Genomic DNA, 23653 nt, shown 5'->3' with positions numbered 1-23653 from the left:
GAATTTTTACTTAGGCTGGAGTATGTAGCAGTCCAAGGCCAGGTTGGACAGGGCTTGGAGCAACCTGGGAGAGTGGAAAGTGTGGAATGAGATGATCTTTAAGGTCCTTTCCATCCCAAACCATTCCAGGATTCTATGATTAATACTGGCAGTAAAAAGCAGGTTTCAAGGCAGCTCCTTCAAGCCCAATTCTAAAAGCAAGCCCTGTTCAGTAATTTCAGAAATTACATAAGTGCACAAAGCAGAGAGAACAACACACACCAAGGGGAGCCAAGCCATGAAAAGCAACACCATCAAATCCATATACACAAAGTATTCTTCCAGCAATCAGTTAAGTAGAAATACAAAAAGTCTTGTAACGTAATATGGCCACATTTTGGTGCATTCAGGAAACCTCTCAGCTTCCCTTTTATTAACAAGATTCATTCTAACTGTTGCTATTATTAACATGACAACAAAATGTAAATGATTTTAAGGGAAGTCTTTCTCAATTGCTACATAATTATAAAGGGGAAAAAAAAATCTCTTGCATCAGGTTCATTATTAAAAAGGATAAGTAAATAAATAAATCTATAAAATATTCTGTTAGTTGCTGGGAAACCTCATTGTTGATATGACAACCATGGCACAGAAAACCAGATTACAGCTTCCTTCAGATCTGTGGGGATTCTACATTTTCATTAAGGAAAGTGGTTTCTATCTGCTATGCTACAGTGACACCTACAGAAAAAAACCCCACATTTAAAAGGGGGCCATGGGCAGGAATTTGATTAGAGCTCATTAAGTGCTGCATAACCACATTTGTGTGCGTGTGCAGTAAGTTCTGTTTAGAATCCAGCACGGAGGCACTGGAATTCCACATGCCAGTCCTTTAGGACTCAATTTATAAAGGTTTTCATGGCATCATGTTAGCAAGTCATGCTAACAGCAAGTTTCCAAGCAAAGCTGGTTATTATAATTGCTGAAGCCATGCTGCTAACATGCCTTCAGAGGCAGTGATTCCTACAGTTTTCAAAGGCTCAGCACTTTTTCCCCTGTGGTGCTGCTGAATTTACAGAAAGGAGCATCTCCAGAATCTCCTATTGATTTTGCATTGTTGCACTGATGTTGTGCAACTTTTCTCTTGAAAATGTACTCAAGACTTTGCCTCTGCTTTTGCAAAAGGAAGGAATACTCCTTTTTTCTAGACCTCTTTTCCTCAAAATTAAATGCTCTGGGAAATTCTGGCACAGCTTTTGTGGCTGACACCACCTTCAACATCAGAAGCCATTTGCAGAATTCTCATTCATTCAATATTATATTCTTGAATCCTCGAATCCTGACACACTATCTCCATTTTCCTTTTCAGCCAAACAATGGCAGAACAACCTCCTCTTTTTCTTCTTCTCTTTCCTTAACACTTTTAGGTACTGCAGTCAAGGAATTTTAATGACATTAAAGGCTTCAATGAAGAGGCTTCTTTCTTTGAAGGATTGGATAGAAAATTTTGAATCACTTAAAAAAAAAGCCTCCATTACATTCCCCAATATGAAATGACAATTAATATTGTAATTTATACTTTGTTTTCAATAAGAAACAATTCCACAACCAGAGGGGAAAGACTCTGTAAGGTTTCTTCTCCCCCATGTTCAACACTGGGACAAAATCAGAAGCAAATACCCAAAACCTGGACTTGGACCTAAAAGTAACACAACAAACAGTTCTTGGAGTTGCCTTTATTCACTCCCATTCCTTTAAGTTATTGCCTTAGGATAAAATTTTCTCAACTAAATTGACCTCAAGCTGTGTCTGCCCCAGACATATTTGTTTGTAAACTGTACAGATGACATTTATTTGCACAGATCAGCCACTCTCACCACTCTGAGCAGACCATAAGGTTGACAGCAGCCTTAGGACTCCACCATTCCAGGCTGGCAGCAGAAAGCCTCTGTAGAGCTCCCTCTGAGTCTCTGAATAAACATAAACAATCACCAGGAAAAGTTACCAGCCATAAAAACACTGGTTTATTACTCCCTGCACTTAAATGTTTATTCAAACTCACAGATGGTTCTTTGTAAATCAGATGAGAAATGAAATGAGACAATATGGCAGAAATGCCATGGCTACTCCTGGAAGAGATCAGGACTGCTTCCTATCTCACTCCCTACACAGACAGAACTGGAGAAGCTGGATGAAATAAGGAAGATGCACAGGTATTTTGGACAGACACAGACACCTCCTCTGAAGGAAAGGCAGAATTTTTTTGCTGTCACAGCAAGAGTTAAAACCAACTCCATTACCTCTTCCTTAGAAAGCTCCTCACATCGCACCTCCCTGAAATTGCTCCCTGACTTAAGTAATCATCTCCTTCAGGCCCTTAAGCAACGACTAGAGCTGGGTGAGTGAAAACCAAATTTCATCAGTACCAGCTGAGGTAGCACAGGAGAAGCAGAGGTGTTTCTGGCAGTGTATAAAACACTGGCACTTTAGAAAGGAAGGAGCCCTTTCCCATCTGACAGGTTTTTAATATTTTCCCTCAGTGTGCCTGAGTGCTGCCCTAGGCATCCCAAAGTTTGCTGCTCGACATCACTCATTTCAGCAATTCTATCAGACACTGAAGGCAAAAATAAAACACATTAAAAAATATCAAGTCAGGCAAACTTGTGCTTCTGGGGAATCCAAATCCACAGCTGACTCCTAGGGAGAGCTCTCACTGAGTGCTATCACTGGTGGTCATGCAGCCAAGTGTCCAGGTGGGTGTTTCTATAAAAGCATGGAGGTGGATGTGTCCAAAATTTTTAAGCACTGATGGCACGAGCTGTCCATCACACGTCACCCAGTGTTGTCTCTGACAGTGGATTTTTCATTTGTTTCAGCATTTGAAGAGCTGTGGCTGATTTTCTATCAGGTAGCAGGGCTGCCTTGAGGCCCCTTTGTAGCTCCCCCATCACCAACGTGTTGCTGCTTCAGTTTCCATTATTTTTCCAACTTTCTACCTGTGTCCCATGTGCCTCACGCTGCTGAAGAGCCAGGTACAGGTTTTGTCCTCTCCTCACCTTTCTCTGTAGCCAGGGGAAAGGTTGTGCAGTATTCTCAAGCAGGACCCTGCAGCAGCAGTGAAATAAAAAGCAGAAAATTGTTCCCAGATTTGACTCTCTTGGAGCATACTTTAAATTGATCATATGTGGGTCATTTTAGGGCAGTTGAGCAGGTTCCACCCAGGAAATCAGAATTTACAGAGCATGCTCACACCTCTGTCTGCGCTGTAAAATGAGCTTTACACTTTAATTTGCTTCCTTTTGCTCTTTGTTTTGAGGCTTTGGACTGCGGATGCTGGAAAGGGCTGGGTTTAGGCTCAAGAAGCATTTGGACAATGCTCTCAGGCACAGGATTCCGTGGGTTCTCAGGGCTTTTGGGGCTATCCTGTGCAGGCTCAGCACTCGATGATCCTTCTGGGTCCCTTCCAACTAGGACATTCCATAACTTTTTCAGAAAGAGAGCTTTCAGGTTTAGTTGTCTGTCTGTGGAGAATTTTTGTGTCAGAGCAGAATTTCAACCAGTCCTCCCTGTTCTTTTTATCATTCAAGATAAGAATAGACTTATTTAATTCAGGTCATGTTCCTTCCCTTTATTTCATTTTCTTTCCACAAAACGGAGTCTCAACTTCCATCTCAACACTCAAAATACACCATGAAAATATGCATCACTGATCTAAAGAAATGCAAATTCCCCCTCTGTAATTGATTAAGCCCTCCTAAACATAATTTCATTCCAGGAAACTCCAAGCACAGGTTTAACCCCTGCTTTAGGTGCTACCTGGACATCAACACAACATCAACCACTTCAACAGTGCACAGGGTGAGAGAGTAGAATTTAGATTTCTGCTCAAATATCACCTTTAATTTTATCAATTTGCTCAGACACCTCCCTACACTTCAGCTATCGTACCTGAATCTGAATATAAAACACTTACAAAAGCCTCACTCTGAAATCCCCAATTCTGTTATACACAGAAGCAGATGCTCAGTCACAGAGAAAGGAGAATTTGTGCACATGATCAGCTTAGACACAGAGAATTCAGTATTAGACACTGGCCACAAATCTCAGCTTTCAGAAGGCAAATGTCACACCCACCTCACACCTCCACGGGCCAAAACAGAACCCTGAAGAGTCATCCACAGACAGATGTGTTTGGCTATGAAAGAAATCCAAAAATTTACATATAAATAAAGAATATTTTTGGCCAGCAGGGCAACAGGTAAGTCAGAGGAGTTGTGTGCCCAAGCAGGAGCTGATAAAGCAGGATACCCAATGGAATAATAACCCATCCTACCTGTCTGTGGTATTTCAGCACCTCCCCCCATCCACTGCCCCTACAACAACCTCAGCCCAGCCCTGAGCAGGCAGAAGAGCTGAAGTGTTTGAAGGTGATGAAAAAGAGCCAGAGCAGAGCCTCCCCAGCATCCTGCTGGCCTTGGCACTCCAGAGCCTGGGACACTCACTGAACAAAGGGAAAAAATGTAAATACCTGAGCTGGAGATCAGAGGAGCAGGACCACATCACAGTCACCCACTCCCAAAGCCCCAAAAAGAAACTTGAACCAATAAAATCATTTTGTCTGGATTATTAAATCAAGAAAACACTGCTAATACCACTACCAGGAGCTAAGGACTGTTTCATTTTACTGTCTAGAAGAGCAGTCAGCCAGTCAGGTTACTTTACTTTTCATTTTGCATGCACTGGGACAAAACTTCACCTTCCCAGGACAATGGTAGCAAACACCACAGCACGAAAAGCAATTTTCTGAGCTCAGGATTCGTCCTACAGACAAACTCCTACCAAAAATCAGGATTCAGTAACTCCAAATGTCTGAATTAAGTACCCAGCTGTTGTGGTGGGCCCAGGACCCTGAGCCAGTCCAAGGGAATCATCCTCCACAGACAAATGAGTGCTCTCAAGATGAAAACAAAAAGCCACAAAATAAAATTGCTCACAGGTGGCCAGCAGCAAACTGGCTATAAATTGGATTATGGGCTTGTCAAATGTAATATCAACTGTTCTCTAGCAAATGGGCAAAGACGGTCCTCTCTGCTCCTCTGTGTGCTCAGGAAACTACAGAAATCACACCCCTGAAAAAAAAAAATTTAAAAATTCTTTATAATTTATTGAATAGCTTTAGATTTGTACCATAATAGAGCACTCAAAAAGCAATGTAAGATAAAGCACTCTTTTAGCTTAGACAGAGTGTTTCCAGTTACTCAGCTACTCCTAAAAGAAATTATTTACTCTTACAGAAAGCCGAACACTGGATTGTGAGAAAGTTATTTAGCTTCCATTTACTAACTTAAAGTTCTGCCACATGCTGCACAAGACAATTCTGCAGCTAATTTTCTTAATTTTAGATAAATTTCAGCTTCAGTGCCTGTCTTAAAACCCCAGTATTTAAAACACTTATCTGAATGTTCTGTACAAGCATTAAGCTTTATTGAAGGAATAAGAAACTGCACAGCAAATTTCCCCCCAAATTTACCAACTTCTGTTGAGGAGAGTTTCATTCTTAAACTGTGCCATTCTTGATGCTCTGCAGTCTCATTTTCCACATGCATCTTTGATCAAAAGCATCCAGATGTTTCCTTCTGGCTCTGCCAAGTGCCAGATTTCACATCCATGTGAAGTCATAGAAGTTCTGAAACAAAGAAGGAATTTTATGAGCATTATACAGTCAGTCTTCAAGGAATCTCAGGAGTAATTTGCCTCATCCCATGGATTGGCTGCATTAAACCTCTCCTAAATTTAATTACATTACTAAACAATGGAGCTACCATAGCTTTTACAGCAAACACAGCTGGAGCCATAAAAAGGTGAATTAGTCACATCCTATTCTAAGGACCAAGGGTGATCTCCTGCCAGAAACTCTCTTTGAACAGCTTAGCAAAGTTTTAATGTGGGGTTTTAATTGCTGCCTCTCATTAGATACAATGACTGGAAAGAAAAGCACTGATGGGGAGAGAAGATCCTTTAAAACTAAAAATTCTCTTTAGAAATAAATACATTTCTGACAGCCAAATTAAAAGCAAAGTTAACCTGGAAGTAGAACAAAGTTTCCAACTTGACTCTTAGAGCAGCAAGGTTATGGAAGCACCTCCCAAACATGCTATAGACGGCAAAAAGAAATTCACCACCACCACCAAATCACATGCTGCCTGCAAAATAAGGCCTTTCACGGAGAATTTTCGTCCCAAACAGGCAGGGAATTTGAATTCTCCTTCCACCATTCCATCCCCAGTGAGCTGTGTGCTGCACAGTGTGGCCTAACTCTGCTCCAGAAGGAATTCCACGTGTGGCAGCTCGACTGCCACACAGCCACATCTCCAAGGGAACACAGACAACGATCAGTTCCCAGCCAGCAAATTCACAACTCAGCCATGACTTTGACTAAGGTTCCTTCCCACCCACAGCCATTCATTCATCAATATTCCATTTCCTCTGTCACACAAGAATTTCTGCAAGCTCCCACAACCAGTTTTAATTAGAATATTCTGAGTCATTTTGCATCAGCAACAAATTGGCACCTATTTACCTCCTTTTCCAGGCCACATTTGTTCAGTCCTTGGAATTGGCCTCCACATGAAAATCTATCCTTGAGTTCCTCTTCTTTTTCAGTAAGTTTTGAATGCCTAAAAAGCCTGATTTTTAATCCAATGCTTTTTCAACTTCCTAGAAAGCTTCTATATCATTTTTAAGAGGCTTTTTTGGAAAAATCTTTACATTATAAGTAAATTATGTCATCCATATACTTGTTAACTTCTGCTAAAATCTTCCAGGTACTGTTTATCTTCATAAAAGTAACACAGGTAACTCCCCAACATATGTTTGTCCATTCCTCTGAGCACGTTATTTTTTTTTATGCTGTACTAAGTCAGATTTGAATTCAGCTACACACCAAAACACAGGCTGGTGTGAGAGCTCCTCCCTGCTGTTCCTTCTGCACCCAGGCAGATCTAAGTGGTGTCCCACAGCAGCAGGCTGGTAATTTCACATTTTAATTCCCTTGCAAGTATTGGGTGAAGACCATCTGGTCTTTGTGTAGTGTTCCTGCTCAATTTATTGATTTGTCTCAAAACTCAAGGATGCTGAAGAGAATAAAGCTGTTACAAAGGTCAACCCAGTCCAACAAGCCCTACAGAAAACACATTTTGCAAGATCATTTACCTAGAAAAACTCAGCTACAGATGTGGTGCCTGGTTTTGTGGGGTTTTGCCATCATTCTGGCTGGTTTATGTCAAGAAACAGAAGGGAATTTGACCAAAGTCATAATACTAAAGCTGCTCTCTAGCCCAAAATCATGGTACAAATCATTTACATTTATTAAGCCATTTACTTTTACACGCACACCAGCTGAAAACACACAAACACAGGGTTAAGCATCTATAAATACATCCCTGCTCTTGCAATATGTAATCCTTCTATTTTAAATTTGATTCCCCTATAAAAAATACACAACAGGCCCTCAGTTTCACCCACACACTCTGCATCTTCACAAGTAAATTTACTCTGGTTTTCTCTCTATTTTTCCTTTCCCAGCTCCCCTCATCTTCTAAAACATATCCTGGAACTGAAATTACTTTTATTAGGGCTTTGTCTACCTGCTGCTGCATTTCTAATAAGCTAAAATAAGTAAATCCCCCTCATTGGATGGAATGGACACACCTGAGGTTGGGATTGATACAGAGGAATCGTGATGTGTGCATCCTGCAGGAGCTTTTAGTCCCTGGCTGCCACCCACACCAAAGAACAGCAATTGATTGTTTGGGTTTCCTGAGCTGAGACAGATCTCAAGTGTTAGGAAGGGACCAACAGGCTCCCTGCTGAGGGCTGCCTGCCAAAGAGGGGTTCTGATGGACAAAACAAAGGCTGGAGCCAGGAGCCTGCTGAGGGACACGGGTCAAGGTGCTGCTGAACAGCAGGGAATCCAGACAAAATCAGCAGAACCTTCCCCTGGCTGCAGCAAGGGCTGGGGTGGAGGAAGAGGCCTGGATACCTCAGTCCTGGAGACCAGAAATTTCTGTAAAAAGTCCCAAATCCAGGAAACTCACCATTAAAGTCCAACTCTGCTGTGCAATCAGCCACGGGTTTTTGTTGTCTCCTCTCCTCTCCCTCCATGGTTCATTACCAGCTGCAACGGGAAGGACAAGAAGAGATGAAGGACAAGAAGCAGAGTTTGAGGAGCAAGGACTAAATGCTGTAACAGAGGATACAGGAAAAGGAGAAGGAGTTGCAAATACTTAATTGCTTTATCTTGCAATAGATTGCACCCTGATTAGCCCACTGGAAGGAGAGGGAGCCAGGCTGGTTGGAGAATATGGAAAGAGAGCACAGGAGAACGTGGGAGGAAACTGGGCCAGGTCTCAGTGGTGTCCAACACCCACAACATTATTTTGCACAGGAGATTTTGGCAACGGGCAGTTTATTCAGAAACCAAGATAAAAGTTTGGCTGTTTACTGTCAAAGAGGATGCCTGAAAAAGCATTTCTAATTAAACCAACACCTTCACTAAGCAAAACAAAACCAGCTACAACACTCCTCAGTTATCTTTCATTTAATGCCAACCTCAGAATGGAGCAGCTGCCACATTCAGGTGACAATTTGGTTGACGTTTTGACACATCATTCACACTCAGAGCATTGTTCTTCTCTTGGAAGCAAACAGATTTTGCTTTAAATAGCCCACTTCACGCAGTGATACTTGCAGGCACAAAGCCTTGGGTGTCATTCATGAAAATAAACACTTAGCTGAGTTGTGAATTGTAAGACAACAGAATTTGAATCAAAACGAAGAGTCAAATATTGAGTGGATGTCACCAAAAGGAGACATTAAGTTTTTTTTGTTTGTTTTTTTTTTTAAATTAAGATGAAATAGCAATAGCACCAACCAGGATAATTAGAATTTCCAGCATGTTTTTCCTCAAGCACTTGTTGAGCCCCTGGAAACAGTCACTGGCATGAGTGAGATGGGCACCACTACCCAGCTCGTGCTCTGCATCCTGAGCTGCAGTGCTGCAGGGGCTGCAGAACACTTGGAAACAGGAAAACTTTGCCAGTGAAGGATTCACTCATGTCCAATTTAGCCTCATCAAAGGAAAACAAATACTGCCAGTAACAGGCATCCAGCTCCTTTATGCTATTTCTGTCAGGAAAAAAATTCTACGAGTGTTTCTTTGTTCATTTAAGTTTGTGCCTATATCCACATTTAATGTCTCGTTTTGACTCAAATCCTGCTGTCCAACACTGAAATCCTACTGTGCTTTTGAAAATCACTCTGAATTGACAAAGAGAACATTCTCACCTGAAACAAAGCTCATACCAAGCCTCACAAGGCTTAGTTCCCTTCCTTTGCTTATTTGCATTCACACAGAGACAATTTAGGAAATTAGAAGACATTTTTAAAGGTGTTTTAACCGAAGGCCTGTTACCCTTTGGGGAAATTGAGACTTTCAGGACAGGGTCACACAACTACAGCACAGGCAACAATGGTGGGAACAGAACTGGGGCTTCCAGGAGAAGAGCAACAAACCTGCTCATCCCTTGTAGCCTTTCCATAACCATTATCCACTGAATCATGGAATGGTTTGGGTTGCAAGGGACCTGAAGCTCATCCTGTCCCACCCCTGCCATGGCAGAGACGCCTGCCACAGACCAGGTTGCTCCAAGCCCCACCCAAGCTGGCCCTGGTGCCTATTTTGGAGGAAGAACACAAAGGAGATGCCATTCAGGGATCAGAGTTTTTCAGTGGAGCTCTTCCCTCTCCTTCCCAATAGATTTTACCTGGAAAGGACACCTGGCCCTAGACATCTTCCCTGGATGAACTGTTAACAAACATCACTGCCCTTACTGAGCCGATTTCTGCCTTTCCAGACTGCAGGAACAGAATCCCAGCAGGAGCAGGGATCGCTGCAGTGCTGTGACAGTGATGTCCCCGTGCCTTGGCAGACCATTTAACACCCTTAATACCTCGGAGTGGCCCACAACTTTTGCTCTGTGTTTAAATTGATCAGCTTCTGAGGCTGCTTCAGCTTCTGAGACCAGGATTTTTTGATGACATGCTGAGAGCACAGCTGTCTGGGCAAGTAATCTGCAACTAATAAAACTCTGCAGTTATTTCTTTTTCTGATATTTGACTAAATGGGGGGGGGGAGGGGGGGGGGAAGCTTTTGTTGAGCAGCAAGCATTCTATTTTGTTTAGAAAATTGTCAGGAAAGCAGCCTCATCATTCTTCAGCTGCCTTATTAAATGTAGATGCCATGCAAAGCAGTCCTGATAAACACCCTGCAGCCAAATCAAAGTCCTGGAGTGAAAAATAACCCCCACTGTTGTAAATTGTCTGTCTGGTGTGATTTTCTAAGCACTCCCCCCATGCTGTGCCATGAGCCTGGTCCTAGTGCTGCCTCAGAGTTCTTATTTCTGCAGCTTTCTGTTGTAGGAACAATGCAAACACGAGAGCTGTTAATGCAGGGGTTGAACTTCCCAATTTTTACAGGTTCAGTAGAAAATGCTTGAGGGAAGAGGAAGGAAAATGGTTTACTTGGACATTATCGGTATATTCAAAGCATTGTGCACATCAGTTATATAAGCAAACTCATCAACTTTCACAGAACTACGCTGCCAAATAAATTCAGGTAGAAAGATTAACATGAAAAATATTCCCTAGGAAGCTATTTTGACTTTCCAAACAGGCATCATGCAGCATAAGAAATGTTATGTGGTGATGCTTATCCAAGAAAGTTAAGCAAGTTTTAATTTGTACTGCAGAAGGGAATTGCAGGTAACTATAAAACACTGTCTTTTGAAGTGCTGCACGTTATAAATGTCTGGTAAATTATGAAAAGATACTTCATGTCCCCAGTGCAATTCAGAAAAAATAAAGGGTAACCATCACATTCCTGTATTGGTTTTTGATGAAGTGAACAACATTTGAAACTCCTCAGAACATTAAATCTTTTTTCACGAAGTCTGTAAAACATCAGGATGATTTCCAGTACCCGTTAAAATCCAAGTTATGGTCTAATTTCAAAGATTTTCCACGAAAATAGGTTCTTGCCAACCAGGCCTAAAAAGTTCTTAGTAAAATTAAAGCTGGCTCACCAATAATAATATTCATAACTCTGAATGTTATTTATCATTATGGTTAGTTAATGTGTCTTAACTTTGGCCTGAGCAATGGTGTCATGGTTGAACCAGTCCGAAAACCTCCAGCCTATTCCCTGATCTAAACAGTTCTTAATCAGACAGCAGAAAATAGCTGAAATTGCTTAAATCCTTCTGTTAAAAATGAAAACTAACAAAAACATTCCATACAAAGCAGGTTATGGGCTCTAGCCATCCTGCATTTCCTACAAACAGCACAAACTCTAATCCATTTGATTTAGCAATAATTTAGGATGGTTTTTTGATTTATGATGTCATTCCATATTGGCTGTGAAGCTTTCCAGCTTGAAAGCTGAAAAATCTCATCATCTTGGTTAGTATCGACAGGGAAATGGAAGTTTGATGCTATACCCCAATCAAAATGGAAAATGTTGTGGGGTTTTTTTCCCATTCCCATCTCAAACCCATACAAGACATGAATCCAGAGAGGTTGTGGACTCCCCCATCCCTGGAAGTGTCCAAGGCCAGGCTGGACAGGGCTTGGAGAAACCTGGGATAGTGGAAGATGTCCCTGCCCATGGCAGGGGTGGAATGAAAAGGTTTTTAAGGTCCCTTCCAACACAAATCACTCTGATTCCATGAAATTTCAAAGCATTCCCCTGCAAGTAGTTTGGAAAGGGAAGTAGAGCCACATGAAGGCCATTTTTACATCCAGTTTGAGTGTTCCCACTTTTGGCTACATCACAGGAGAAAAGATGGATTTCTAACCACTCTCTTATTAAATACTACACCTTCCTGCATGGGAAATATTTGTCTACCTACAACCAAGCTGAAGATTTTATTTCTACCCACATTAATCTTGCAAGCACTCCAAATAAGCACAAGAACTTAGACAGCAAAATGTGAGAACTTTTGGCCTGACAACGACAATGCATCCCCAGCAATGAAATTTGCACATCTGGGAAGTTGTTTTAGTAATTATAACTTTAAACAAGAAAAGACGGACAGGGAGTTGTAAAATTTGGGTAATTTAAAAAGGTTTTAAAACAGAAGTCAAGCCAGTCACCAGCTCACCCTAGTCTCAGAGTCTGTTCCCTGTACCAGAACATTTGTTTGAAGATTATTTCCTCAGATCTCTCTTTCTCAGGCAGTTTATTAGCCTGAACCCTGTGTCTTACACCTGAGGAAGTTTATAGCAGTTGAAAGATGTTGGAAATTATTTCCAGGAGCTCTTCTCTTAACAAACCATCCACAGGAGTGCAGCTCCTGGCACTCCATGCCCCTCTTTGCAAATCCTGGCTGTTCCATCGGCTGAGCAGAGGCAGGCACTGGGATCCATTACAGGGATGAGCAAAGACTCTGCATCAGAAAGGACATTTTATAAAATGGATTCCAAAGTCATTTAAACAGCGCAACAATGTCACTGAGAACAGGATGTGCTTTTTCACTGGCAAGCCTCCCACAGGCTTTATCAAGAGCAGGTAGGGGCTGTCCCTGGATGCTCTAACATTTCATCATCCACATTTAAGCCATTTCCATGATCTGTGCTGAAGGGGAGGCCAGAATATTTGCTTTTTACCAAGTAGTAAAAAGTAGAAAAAAAAGTAGTAAGAGCCCTCACTTCTGCTCCCATTTTGACCTTCTTCAGAAGAAATACACAACAAAAGCAACTTGTCATCCTTTAAACGGATACAAGCCCTAAAAGTCATCTTAAAAATGCAAAAAACAGACAGGAAGGAAAAAATGGGGAGTGCTGGGCAGAAGAGGAAGGATTGTATCTATATCTGCAGCTCTTTCTGTTCCAAAAATGTTGTCATAAGTCTGGTGTCTCACACTCCTTTCTTACCTGATTCTGAGGTCGAACACTTGTAAAGCTCACGTCACCTCACCTACAAAACGTGGCAGAATGAGGCTTTAACCTTCATTAACAGGTTGGCCAAAAGAGAATGAACCCGTGCAAGGCCAATGATGGGAAGTAGACCAGATGATTTGGTACCTCTCAGCCTCAAATGTTACTGGGATTTTTTTAAAAAAAAAAAATACCTCTTTGTTCTTTCTGCTATGCAGTGGTGCTCTTATTGTGACCATAAAAACCAGTTTTACAGCACTAACAGCTAAATGCAAATAACAGCAGCTGTGTTTCAAGCAACATATGATGTATCTGTCTGATATATTACATTAGAGTTACTATTAAATTAAGTAGGAAAATTAAATATAGTAGAGGAGAAAGTATATTTGTATTTGGCAAGCTCCAGTAGCCAGACAAAAATAACACAACAGAGCATGATTTTTTTCCAGGCTGTTTCAGAGCACTTTAAGAAAAGCGTTCACATTCTTCAAACTGAGCCACATTCAATTAAGTTCTCTTCAGGTTTCCCTGTATAAATGATTCAAACTTACAATAAAAAACATAAAATAACTATCAGGGCTCTGGTGCAGAAGCAGCATTGGTAGAAATGGTTTGTGGGCACCACACCATGGGCCATTGTATTTTGATAGCTTTCCTATTCCTCTCAGTCATTTCCCAATTTACAGCCTTTTAAGGTTATAAACAGAACTTTGGTAGATCCAAGCATACTTCCCAACTCACAGTGATCACCTTTTCATCTTAATGCAGGTATTTATTTAAGAGTTCTGCATCCACTGCCATTACTTGATAGTACAGAATAATTTACTACAGCAGGAAATCATGGAAGGCCTCTCCCAGGAGAGTAAAGAGTTCCCTTAACCAAAAATCAGCACATCTGAAGTAAATTTAACACAGGGAAGAACCACAGCAGACAAAGGAATACAAAATAAATTGATGGAGTTTTATACTATTTCATCTCGCAAAATAAATTTTAGGAAAAAAAGTAGAAGTACCACAAGAAATGCTGCCCCCAAAAAATAACCAACTAAAAATTATGTTTTTCTTCTTCAACACAAACACTGGGTGATCTGTGTTGCATTCTGTTCAGAGAAATGCACAATAGACACACACTGGGCCAAATCCTGAAGGATTTGCTGAGGTGTATTTGTTAGGTTTAGGGTTTATTTCCAGACTTTTTAGTTAAACTTAAATAGAATCTAATTCTAACCTAGCAAGGTTTCACAGTTCATTCTGCTGAGTATTTGTTCCTCAGCCTCTCTGTTGTGGTTCCTTTGGAAATCAGCACTTGAAATCCCTCAGTTTTACTGAAATAAATCAGTTTTTCTATGAGGGTCTTTACATCCCTCAATATATAAAAAATTAGTTTTGGTTTTGGAGGCTTCCATTTCTTGGGCTTGTTAACTGATCTGTATTACTAACATAAAATAGATTATTATGTTTCCATCCCTTACCAAAGCATAAGCATATTAAACAACCTAATTAATCCTAATTAACTAGAAAGTCACAGAACACTTCTCTTGACCAAAATAATTTAGAAATGCCCTTGTGTTGATGGCTTGCAATTTGCAGAATTCATTTTTGAAATGAAAAAGACAGATGTATTTGTCTCTGATGCAAATGGTCTGGATAAATTAAAACTAATTGGGTTTATGTGTTCCTGATAATTAAATGTAAGCTATATTATGATGGAGGAAAGAACAACTCTTAATTTTTATAAATGACATGCAGCAAATGACAGGATCTTAAAGTCTACTAAAGGGTAAGAAGCACATGGTAAAACAGAGCTCAGCTCTGGAGCAGGGAGCAGAGACCTTTACAGTGTTTTCAGTGGAATTCGTGCCTTGCTGGTTGAAAAGAAACATCAACAAGAAAACCTCAACTTTCACGGTCCAATCTTTGCACGTCCTCATGTGCAAAGCCAGCTGAGAAAGGACTTCGTGGGGGTTCTCTGACTTGAGGAGTGGCCCTTCTACATCAAAGTAACAAAGTCTGGCAGCCAGCCTAACAGCAGCCAGCTGAAATATTTCCAGGACTCACAGGTAAGCTGGTTTGCATTTTGAGCACAAGAACAAGTCATTTCCCAGGATTTATGCTTTATAAAGTCAGGTTACCAAAAGTTAATGTACACAAAACAACAGACTCACCACCCCAGAAGCTCCAAAATGTAAACTGAACTTTCATTTCCCCCCCCCTCTTTCTTTTCTCTCTCCCTAAATGAACTGGAAAGATGATTTTTCAGTGCAAATCCCTTGACACTTGGGTACAGATCAGGCATCCCTACAACAGGCAGACGTAGAAATAAAAATAAAACCTAAAAGAAAAAAAATCAACATCATCATTTGTGCATTGTATTTGTATCAAGGCAGAAATCATAGAATGGTTTGGGTTGAAAGGGACCTTAAAGATCATGCAGAGAATTACATCAAAGCACGTTCATAACAATAAACAGCTTTCAACCTTTCAACACTAGATTCATTCTGTTAGCACCAAATGCATCACAGAACTGCAGCAATTCAGATGCTCCTTTTGGTTTTCTAGTTAGGATATCAGTTCCACCACTATAACTTAAAGAGGGGGGAGAAAAAACCAACACAAAACATCTTCAAATGTTTTAAGTCAGGAATACAAAACCGAGATACATGAAAATCACCACTGCCTAAACAGATCACTAATGCATTGAAGGAAGCTTATTTTTAGCCCAAGTTTTGTTGGAGGTGTTATCAGAAGCATGTTTTTTCTTTCAAGCAAAAGGGATGGGAAGGGAAAACTTTGAAAATCAGATGTTGAAAGCACTCAGTGACTTTCTGGTTATCTCCAACAAGCCCAAATTTAAAGCATTACCCTGACTGCTGAGGGCTCGAGGCACACACTGCAGTAGCAGCTGCTTCATCAGTTTTCCTGTTAAAAAAGGTTGGGAACAGCATGGAAGCAGTCAGGCTGTCTGTGCCAGGGAAATAAGTGTAATAGGAGTATTTGGAAGAACAAGTGAAAAAGAAAGGTTATACTGATGAGAGAAAAGCACTGGCCTCAATCTCCAAAGCAGAAAGCCTGCTTTGTGATTTTATTCTTCCAATTTCTGACAAAGAACTGCTGTAATAAGACATCAATATATGGTAAACTCTATAAAGAAAACTGAGGTGGAAAATATGCCCTCACCTTAAAGACAAGAAATGAGGCAGGAAATCAAATCAATGGTGTGTTCAGGCTGATGGCTCTAGTTTGTATGAATTAGGGTGGCTGGAGCACTTTTTCCCGTAAAAGAAATTGTTGAAAAGATTACAGTGTTGTCTAGTATTAGTGCAGAGCTGATGGGGGAGCAGATAAAACAGCAGAGTCCTGGGGTGTGGAGAGAATCCAAACCAGAGGGGGTTTAACTGCCAGAAACCAAGTTAAGAGACTGCAATGCTTCCACTGATCCATCAGTGAAGGGCACCTGCCACCTCTGAACACAGAAAAGCAGCATAGAAAGCTTCTCTTTCTACAGGAAAGTTTCTGGGGACAACAATTTCCATGAATTTTAGAGCCCTGTCAGGCAGTTTATCCATGAACATTTAAGAACAATTGTCAGACAAAAGCTTTTAATTAATCCCACTTTCCCAACACAAAAAGACAAATCTTTGCCACTGCTTTTGCTATAACCTTTTTTATCAAAACCAGGGGAGAAGGAGGAACTTTTCCTTAAAACCCACAGTGGAGGAAACTAATAAAAGGGAAAGTGTCAGGCACATGAAGAGAAAGAGAACTTTAAAGCTAAGCAAGATGCTGTGTCTGAGACTCCTGAAGATGCTACCAAAAGATACCATTTAGATAATTTCAAAGCCACTCCATTACTGGGTACAATTAAGCATCTCCTCAAAAGTCCCCAAACCCTCCTTACATCAAAGCACCACGTTGGCCAAGTGACCTTTTACAGAAATTGTATTAATTGCATTAAACCTTACACTTCCTGGGGAGGAGGAAGATAAAGCTTTTTATACAACACCGAGGCAGCAAATTCAAAAGGACAGCTGGGGCTGTTTGTTAAAATTAAAACCACCCAATATGACCTTTTAAGTGCATTTCCTCTTTGTTCTTTTAATTATCAAAGCCCTGTAAGGCAGTACTTACAGCACAGCTGAATTTGGCTGGACACAGATCCCTCTGAACTGGAATTTTGGAGCAGAAAAAGAAAGGGGAATTCACTCCCAAGTTGATTCTGAGCAGAGGTTTGCTTTAGTCTGGGCTCCCTGCTGGAGTTAGGAAGGAAAGAGTCTGGCAGGAGAAGTTAAATGTGCTGTGGAAAACTGTTAAAGTCTATTCTGGAAGGTGCAAGTCCCTTATAAAACATGTGACAAAGTGTACTTGACCTTTGGCTCCTCTTGTGCATCTCATCACAAACCTGATCATACTGAGACCTCAATTTATCCCATTAATACCCCTTGGCAACATAAAACCACATTTGGAGACACAAAATTCCATCTGCAGGCAAGAAAACATACAATGAATAAAAAATAAAGAATAAAACAATCCTAAAAAATAGCAGCACAAGATCAGTTCTTTTATTCTTTCTTCAGAGTAATTAAAAAAACCCAAACAAAATCAATGTGTTTTCAAGAAGTTTTAATGACAACTTCACAGAATATTCCTTAGTAGATGATGTCTTGAGTAGCACTTAAAACACCTCTTGATCTTCTTGGTTCTGTACCATACAAAGGTAGGGACTGAACTGAGTTTTCCATGTTCACTGCAAGGCCAGAACCTGCTGTTTGTCCTCCAGAATCGCTTCCTCATCATCCATTTGCCTTTCATCCCAGTCCCTTAGAAGAAACACACCACAGTGATTTTCCAGCACCTCAGATTGCCCAAGTTCTCTGCTTTAAGCCTTGCTGACATATGTTCACATATGTTGAACTAAAAGGTACAAAAACAGCTTTTACTGGAGGTTTTTTCAGTGCACATCATGTACAAACTACTCTAATGCAGCTTTTCCCCTCAGTTTTTGTCACAAATCTCTGAATCAGCTCAAATCACACAGCATGGAGTTCACTTCAGTGTCTCACTGACTCTTGCTGGTTATGAGATCCCAGTAAAAACCAGTGAGACAGAGAACTTTAGGAATTTCCTTTATTCCCCTCATCTCCTCAGTGTCCAAGGCAAAATAACAGATACAAGGTGAGTTGGAGGCTATTGGCTCACCTGCTCACAACTTTCCAAAGGTACCTTACAGCCCAAGAATGCAGATGATTCTTAAGAGATTTACTTCATAAATCTCACTGCTAATGCATGAAAAACCCACAATCCCAAATTTATCATTTGGAGTCTCAACAGCAAAACACATCCCTCAATTCTGACTATGAGCTGCCTGAGAAGTGGCTTAGAACAACACCAAGACACCACACGGGTCATGCTGACATTTTTAATTAGCATGTATTGCACAGTCAGAGAGTTGGGGCTGGTTTTATTTCCGTTCTGACATAGCTGGCATCTTGAGTAATCTAAAATATCATAAAAACACATCCAGCAAGTTGAACTTACCCAAAAATATCAAATGTGTTGTGGTCTTTCAGCTGCAGGGTGTTCTGGAAATCTGCATTTCCACAGATCTTCTCCCAGGGTTTGCTGGAGGAGGTTCCATCTTCACAAGTTAAGTTGTAATGGTTTTCAGGGCCTGAAACGTTTTAGGAGCAAATATGAACAAAAAGATGCAGCATCTACATTATCAGCTGGAAAAAAATCCACAGTATTGACAAAAATTTGCCATTAAAAGTCTCAAACCAACTCTAGCTGATGAAAAATATCACTACAAATTAAGATTGTGTTTTCCAATATTTGTAACTTCTTTATGAACACCTATAAATTCACCACCTCATACTTCAGAAGTATCTTTCAGAAAAGAAATCTATGATTTAAGTATTCTGCACAATGCCACAAATTTTGTTTGAGGGGAGACAGTGTGAATGATTGCAGAAAGCTCCAAAGTTTGGGTCCTTTTTTTTAATTTAAACTAACATGAATAAAATATAGACACTTTCCAATATTTTCCCAGGATTCAAAATTGACAGCTTCGATTTCTGCACACAGCATTATTTAAATTAAAGTGTCAACCTGGTTGCTCATGATGTGAGAAATAATGTAGAGCTACATTTCTTGGGATGGAGACAGTTGAAATTGAGAAAGGTAACAAAAAAGTGCAGAGGCAGTTATTACTTGTGTTCCTGTTTCTTAGAGTTCATGTAATCAGACTTACTTCTGTAGCAGGAAGAAATCCTTTATTAGATCACTCCCAAATTATACCAGAGACTGCCAACACACAAATACAGGAACTTCTTCTAGAGAATTTATTCTCTAAATATTCAAGCTAAGAGGGGAGGAAAGAGGCAGCAACAGAAGTAGAAACTAAGCCAAGTAAAAAGAATTATTGGTGATAGCTGAGATCATTTTTAACTCAAAAGCCCATTCTCAAAAAAACCAAAATACCAATACACAGATGAAGATATAAAAATGACAAATTCAACAGAATCATCCCAGACAGAATGTCTCCATTTTACATCATGAAAATTTACCTAAGTAGCATCTCAGAACTGTGGCTGTCCCTACCTGGGCATAGCATCCACGCTGCCATCAGAGAGGAAAGTTCCTTTTGGGCCTTGAAAGCATTTGCAGCCCTGGTCAGTTCACTTTCTAAGACACCTTGAACTACAGAGTCATCAGCATATTCACTAAAGCTCCTTTCAGAAACCCACTGCCCATCTCCTGAAACCAAACATTATTAGAGGAAATTCATTTCAGGTTTTGTGTTAACATGCATTTACTGTTCCTGTATTTGCTGCATTTAATGTGGGAATTAAAGAAGCCATGCAACAATTTTTTTATAGATACGTAACAGACTTTTAAAAACTTACTTTCAAGTGATATATTTAACCAGATGAATGATGTTCACATGTTGTTTCATATACACCATAAAAAGCAGTAGGAACCTCTTGGAACCAAATTCTCAGGGGATATATTTGTATAAATAATTATATAAATTTATGGCACTGGATTTCCTCAAGGTAGGAAGTTTATTTTCTCCTTGCCCAGCACCATTTGTGTGGCATGACTGTCACCCTGAAGTGACTCCTAAAAACAAGCTGGATAGAAGGGAACTGAAAAAAGATGATAAATACATGTATTTTTGAGAATTTATTCACACAACAGTACCTTGGAAAGGGATACTCCTGTCCCTCGGGCTGGAGGCAGCACTCAGGGAAGAAGGTGCCTCCAGCTTTTCTTGTTTAGTGTTTGCACAAAGAACAAAGAAACCTTCAAGTCCCTGATACGATGTAGAACCACATTTCTGTCTTTTGGCTACATCCTGTAACTTGAGTAAAACAGAGATATTAGAAAACAGGAAAGGAAACAGGAAACTTCCTAAGTTGCCCTTGCAAGTTTACATTAATAAAATGCTCATTTCATAGAACTCAGACTGATTGTGATAGCCTGCTGTAATAGATATTCATGAGGATGATGTTTTTGCTCAAGATGTGCTTTAAAATCCCAAAAACTTCTCATGTTGTGAGAGTTTGAGTCTGTTCTTTCACTGTGGACATGAAAAGCAGTTTTTCTTTGTGTTCACTTTTGGGTACATAAAGGAAGGTAATCCCTGTTTAACAATGATTCCAAATTGATGTCCCAACCTTTTCTATGATTTTTTGGTTTTGAATAATTTGTTAGATAAGACTATCTACAATTTTTGGTCATTCAGTCAAGGGGTGAAGTAATGTTAATACAAACATGGGAAGAGCTGCTCCTCCAGCACCTTTGTTTTTATGTCTGAGATGAGTTTGTTCTCTTTTCCTTTTTTTTGAACATTAACAGAAAACTGGCAACACAACATGGACGCTTTCATCCCCTACATATCAAATATGGCAGGCTGTGACAACCCCCCTAAATCTAAAGTAGACTAAGCAACATCCTTTATTTATTTATCAATTAAGGACATAGTAACTTACTGTTAAAGATCTTTTAATTACAGGCAAGACCAAATTGGGACTATTGCAGACACTGCCCAGTTCTTGTGGCTCTCTCCTGCTTTTCTGCACTTGTGTCTCAAGGAGATCTTTGCTCACTACTTCAGTGGGGTTAGAGATCTCCTCAGGAAGGCCACAGGAGCTCAGGGATGATCTCACAGCCCTTGGTTCAATACTCTCCTCCTGCTCAGCATTTATGTCAAGATCTCTGCAGACAATCAGTGTTTCTACAAAAGTAGAACAAAATCATGAAACCAGCAGTATTTGTAATGGAAATGAATATTAATTATAACCTCCAAGTCCACTGTTTTCTTCATGAACTTAAAATACAAAACCTCCATTAAATCTAAAGAAAGGCAATAGTAGAAATTTCATAAGATTTCCTTAAAAGCATTATAAGGTTTGAAATCCATCCTAACAGCCTGTGAATGATTCTCTAAGTTGGTTTTCTTTGTTCATACATGTTTATCACAATGCCCACACAGCCCATCAAATTGTAATCAAATCAAACTGTGATAGCCCAGAGAATGGCACGTAATTTGATGACCTTTAATTATTTTTCAGACCACTGCACTTGGCTACCCCATCCTATATGAGAATGATAAACTGGACACATTTATGTATTTTGAACAAAAAACTTAATTATTTTTCACATTTACCTTGAGAAATTTCTTTAGAAAAAACAGGATTTCTGTTGAGAGGAAAAAGTAAAAGGTATTAAGTGTCAGCTGAGGAAGTTAAATAACAGGAAGACTTTCCCATTATACCCATTTCTCTATTATAGGTGTGGTTCTGTGTCGTTCTGGTCTGCAGCTGCTGAGCTTTGAAACAGAGGAAGGGGAAAAGACCAGAAGAATACAAAAAAGCAAAACAGGTCACAGCTAATCAGATAAAAGCTGGGAGATCACAAGAATTGCACATGTATCAATTATTGGTTTTGTCTGGAATTATAACGTTAGTTAAGTAAGAGTATCCTAAATGTGCACAGCAGTGATCAATGATAAAATTTGTGAGTTCCTGCTCCTGCTGAGGTAAGAGCTCAGAAAAGAGGAATTCTACTGTAATTCAGGAGAGGCAAATGCAAAGCAATCTATCTTACATAGGTTAGGATTTCAAAGAGGCAATTAATATATCCATAGTGGCTTTAAAACAATGTACAGTCAGTGACTCAAATCTAACTGCCTGCAAAGAAAAGCCCCCATTTCTTAGGAATTAGACCCAAATTTGGGATTGTTTCCTTTCCTCTCCCACAAACTCTGCATTTCTGGTACCTTCCACACTGCTGCAGTGGGTCAGTTTTGCCTTGCTTATTCACTGCCACCACTCCAGCTTCCTCCACTGAAGAGTCTGATGATTCTTCCAAGTCCTTGCTATGAGACTGAATAAAAAACAAAACCAAAGAGACCCATACTCAGCAACAGATCAAAACTCTAAAACTTACTTTAAAATTTAAAAAGTGATTAAACGCTGCCAGACTTTGTGTATAAATGCCATATAGTGCAGGTCCCTGAACACAACAGAAAAAAACTACAGGGAACTTTTGGGAAGATAAGTTTTCCACATTTGTATGGAAAACAAACAATGCACCAGTACTTTTCCTTATTGGAAGTTATTTAACTGTTGCTACTTTAAATATTTAACAGATCAAGACTTAAATCAGTTCATTGTTGAGATTCATGAAGTCCTTTCCTCAGATACTTACATCATCAAGGAACTCAATTTTCAAAGAGCACTCTGCATTTTCAGGAACAGTGCTGGGTTCTTCCACTCTATAAACAGATGCCCAGTATTTCTTCACCTCTTCAGCTGTGAAATATAAATAATTTCATGCATTGCCTGTTCAAAACACACTCAAAAATGCACCATTTTTATTTATAACGAAGAACTACAAATTTCTCCTTTTATTATTGCTGCTTTAAGCAGACTGGTTAAGAATGGAACTGGTCAGCAATCATAGAAAAGAAATCTCAAGGAAAAGGTATTTTAGATTCAATAAACAGAAATCTTTTATACCTGTTAAGTCCTCAATGTCATCATCATCATCTCCTTCTCCCCCTCCTCCAGTCCCAGCCTGATGAATGCTCAGGGCTTGCACAGGCCTTGAACCTTTCATGCAACTTGCAAAAATTTGATCAGCAGGAGTCCTAAAACAGGGGAAAAAAAAAAAAGAAAAAAAAAAATCCATCTTGTCACATTTTTTTAATGTATCACCAAAAAAAAGAAAAAGCCTAACAGCCTATTTACTGAAGCAGCATTAACTAACTCCTCCTAATTTCATTGAGGTGACTTTGCTCCTCAAGAACTAATAAAACAACTGTAGTGTCCATAAAAACATCCTCAAGATTTTCCTTCCTTTTCTCTGTAACACTCTGGTAGCAAATGTCCCAAAAATCAAGCAACAAAATATCAAAACAAGCCTTAAAATTCTACAATAAACTGATAGCTAGGAGAATCATTCTAAGTACTCCCTCTGCAGGAATTCTGAGCTATGAAGTAATCAACTCTGGTTATAATCATTATTTTATTTTTTAAAAGCCTCCTGTATACACTCCCCTTACCTCTTGATATATCTAATATATTAAAAGTTTAATCTGGATTTTTGTTAATTAAGTATTTCTGAGTTCTTCCACTAGGAGCAGCAAATTCAACAATACCTTCTGTATTTCTTCAGC

General features: G+C 39.8%; 1 protein-coding gene and 1 long non-coding RNA gene across 2 annotated transcripts in view; both read right to left on the bottom strand.

The window, feature by feature from the left end:
- Positions 1–5441: 5441 nt before the first annotated feature.
- LOC108446763 lies at positions 5442–11583 on the bottom strand. The gene is made up of 2 exons (XR_001862063.1): positions 8076–11583; positions 5442–5665 (listed from the first exon to the last, which is right to left on the bottom strand). It is a non-coding gene; the product is annotated as an uncharacterized LOC108446763 (long non-coding RNA).
- Positions 11584–17509: 5926 nt separating this feature from the next.
- The window catches only part of ZBBX (zinc finger B-box domain containing), a 15922-nt gene continuing 9778 nt past the window's right edge, over positions 17510–23653 (bottom strand). Inside the window, 10 exon segments of the mRNA XM_008633732.2 lie at positions 17510–17789; positions 18508–18640; positions 19570–19725; positions 20173–20332; positions 20964–21208; positions 21641–21672; positions 22253–22359; positions 22684–22787; positions 22995–23125; positions 23636–23653. The exon segment at positions 23636–23653 is cut by the window's right edge and continues 12 nt beyond it. Of these exon segments, the coding sequence (XP_008631954.1) occupies positions 17714–17789; positions 18508–18640; positions 19570–19725; positions 20173–20332; positions 20964–21208; positions 21641–21672; positions 22253–22359; positions 22684–22787; positions 22995–23125; positions 23636–23653 (1162 nt within the window). The 3' untranslated portion in view covers positions 17510–17713.

Source organism: Corvus brachyrhynchos, unplaced genomic scaffold (assembly GCF_000691975.1).
Source record: "Corvus brachyrhynchos isolate BGI_N302 unplaced genomic scaffold, ASM69197v1 scaffold544, whole genome shotgun sequence".
Taxonomy (NCBI): Eukaryota; Metazoa; Chordata; class Aves; order Passeriformes; family Corvidae; genus Corvus; species Corvus brachyrhynchos.
This window is presented reverse-complemented; position numbering and strand designations above follow the sequence as displayed.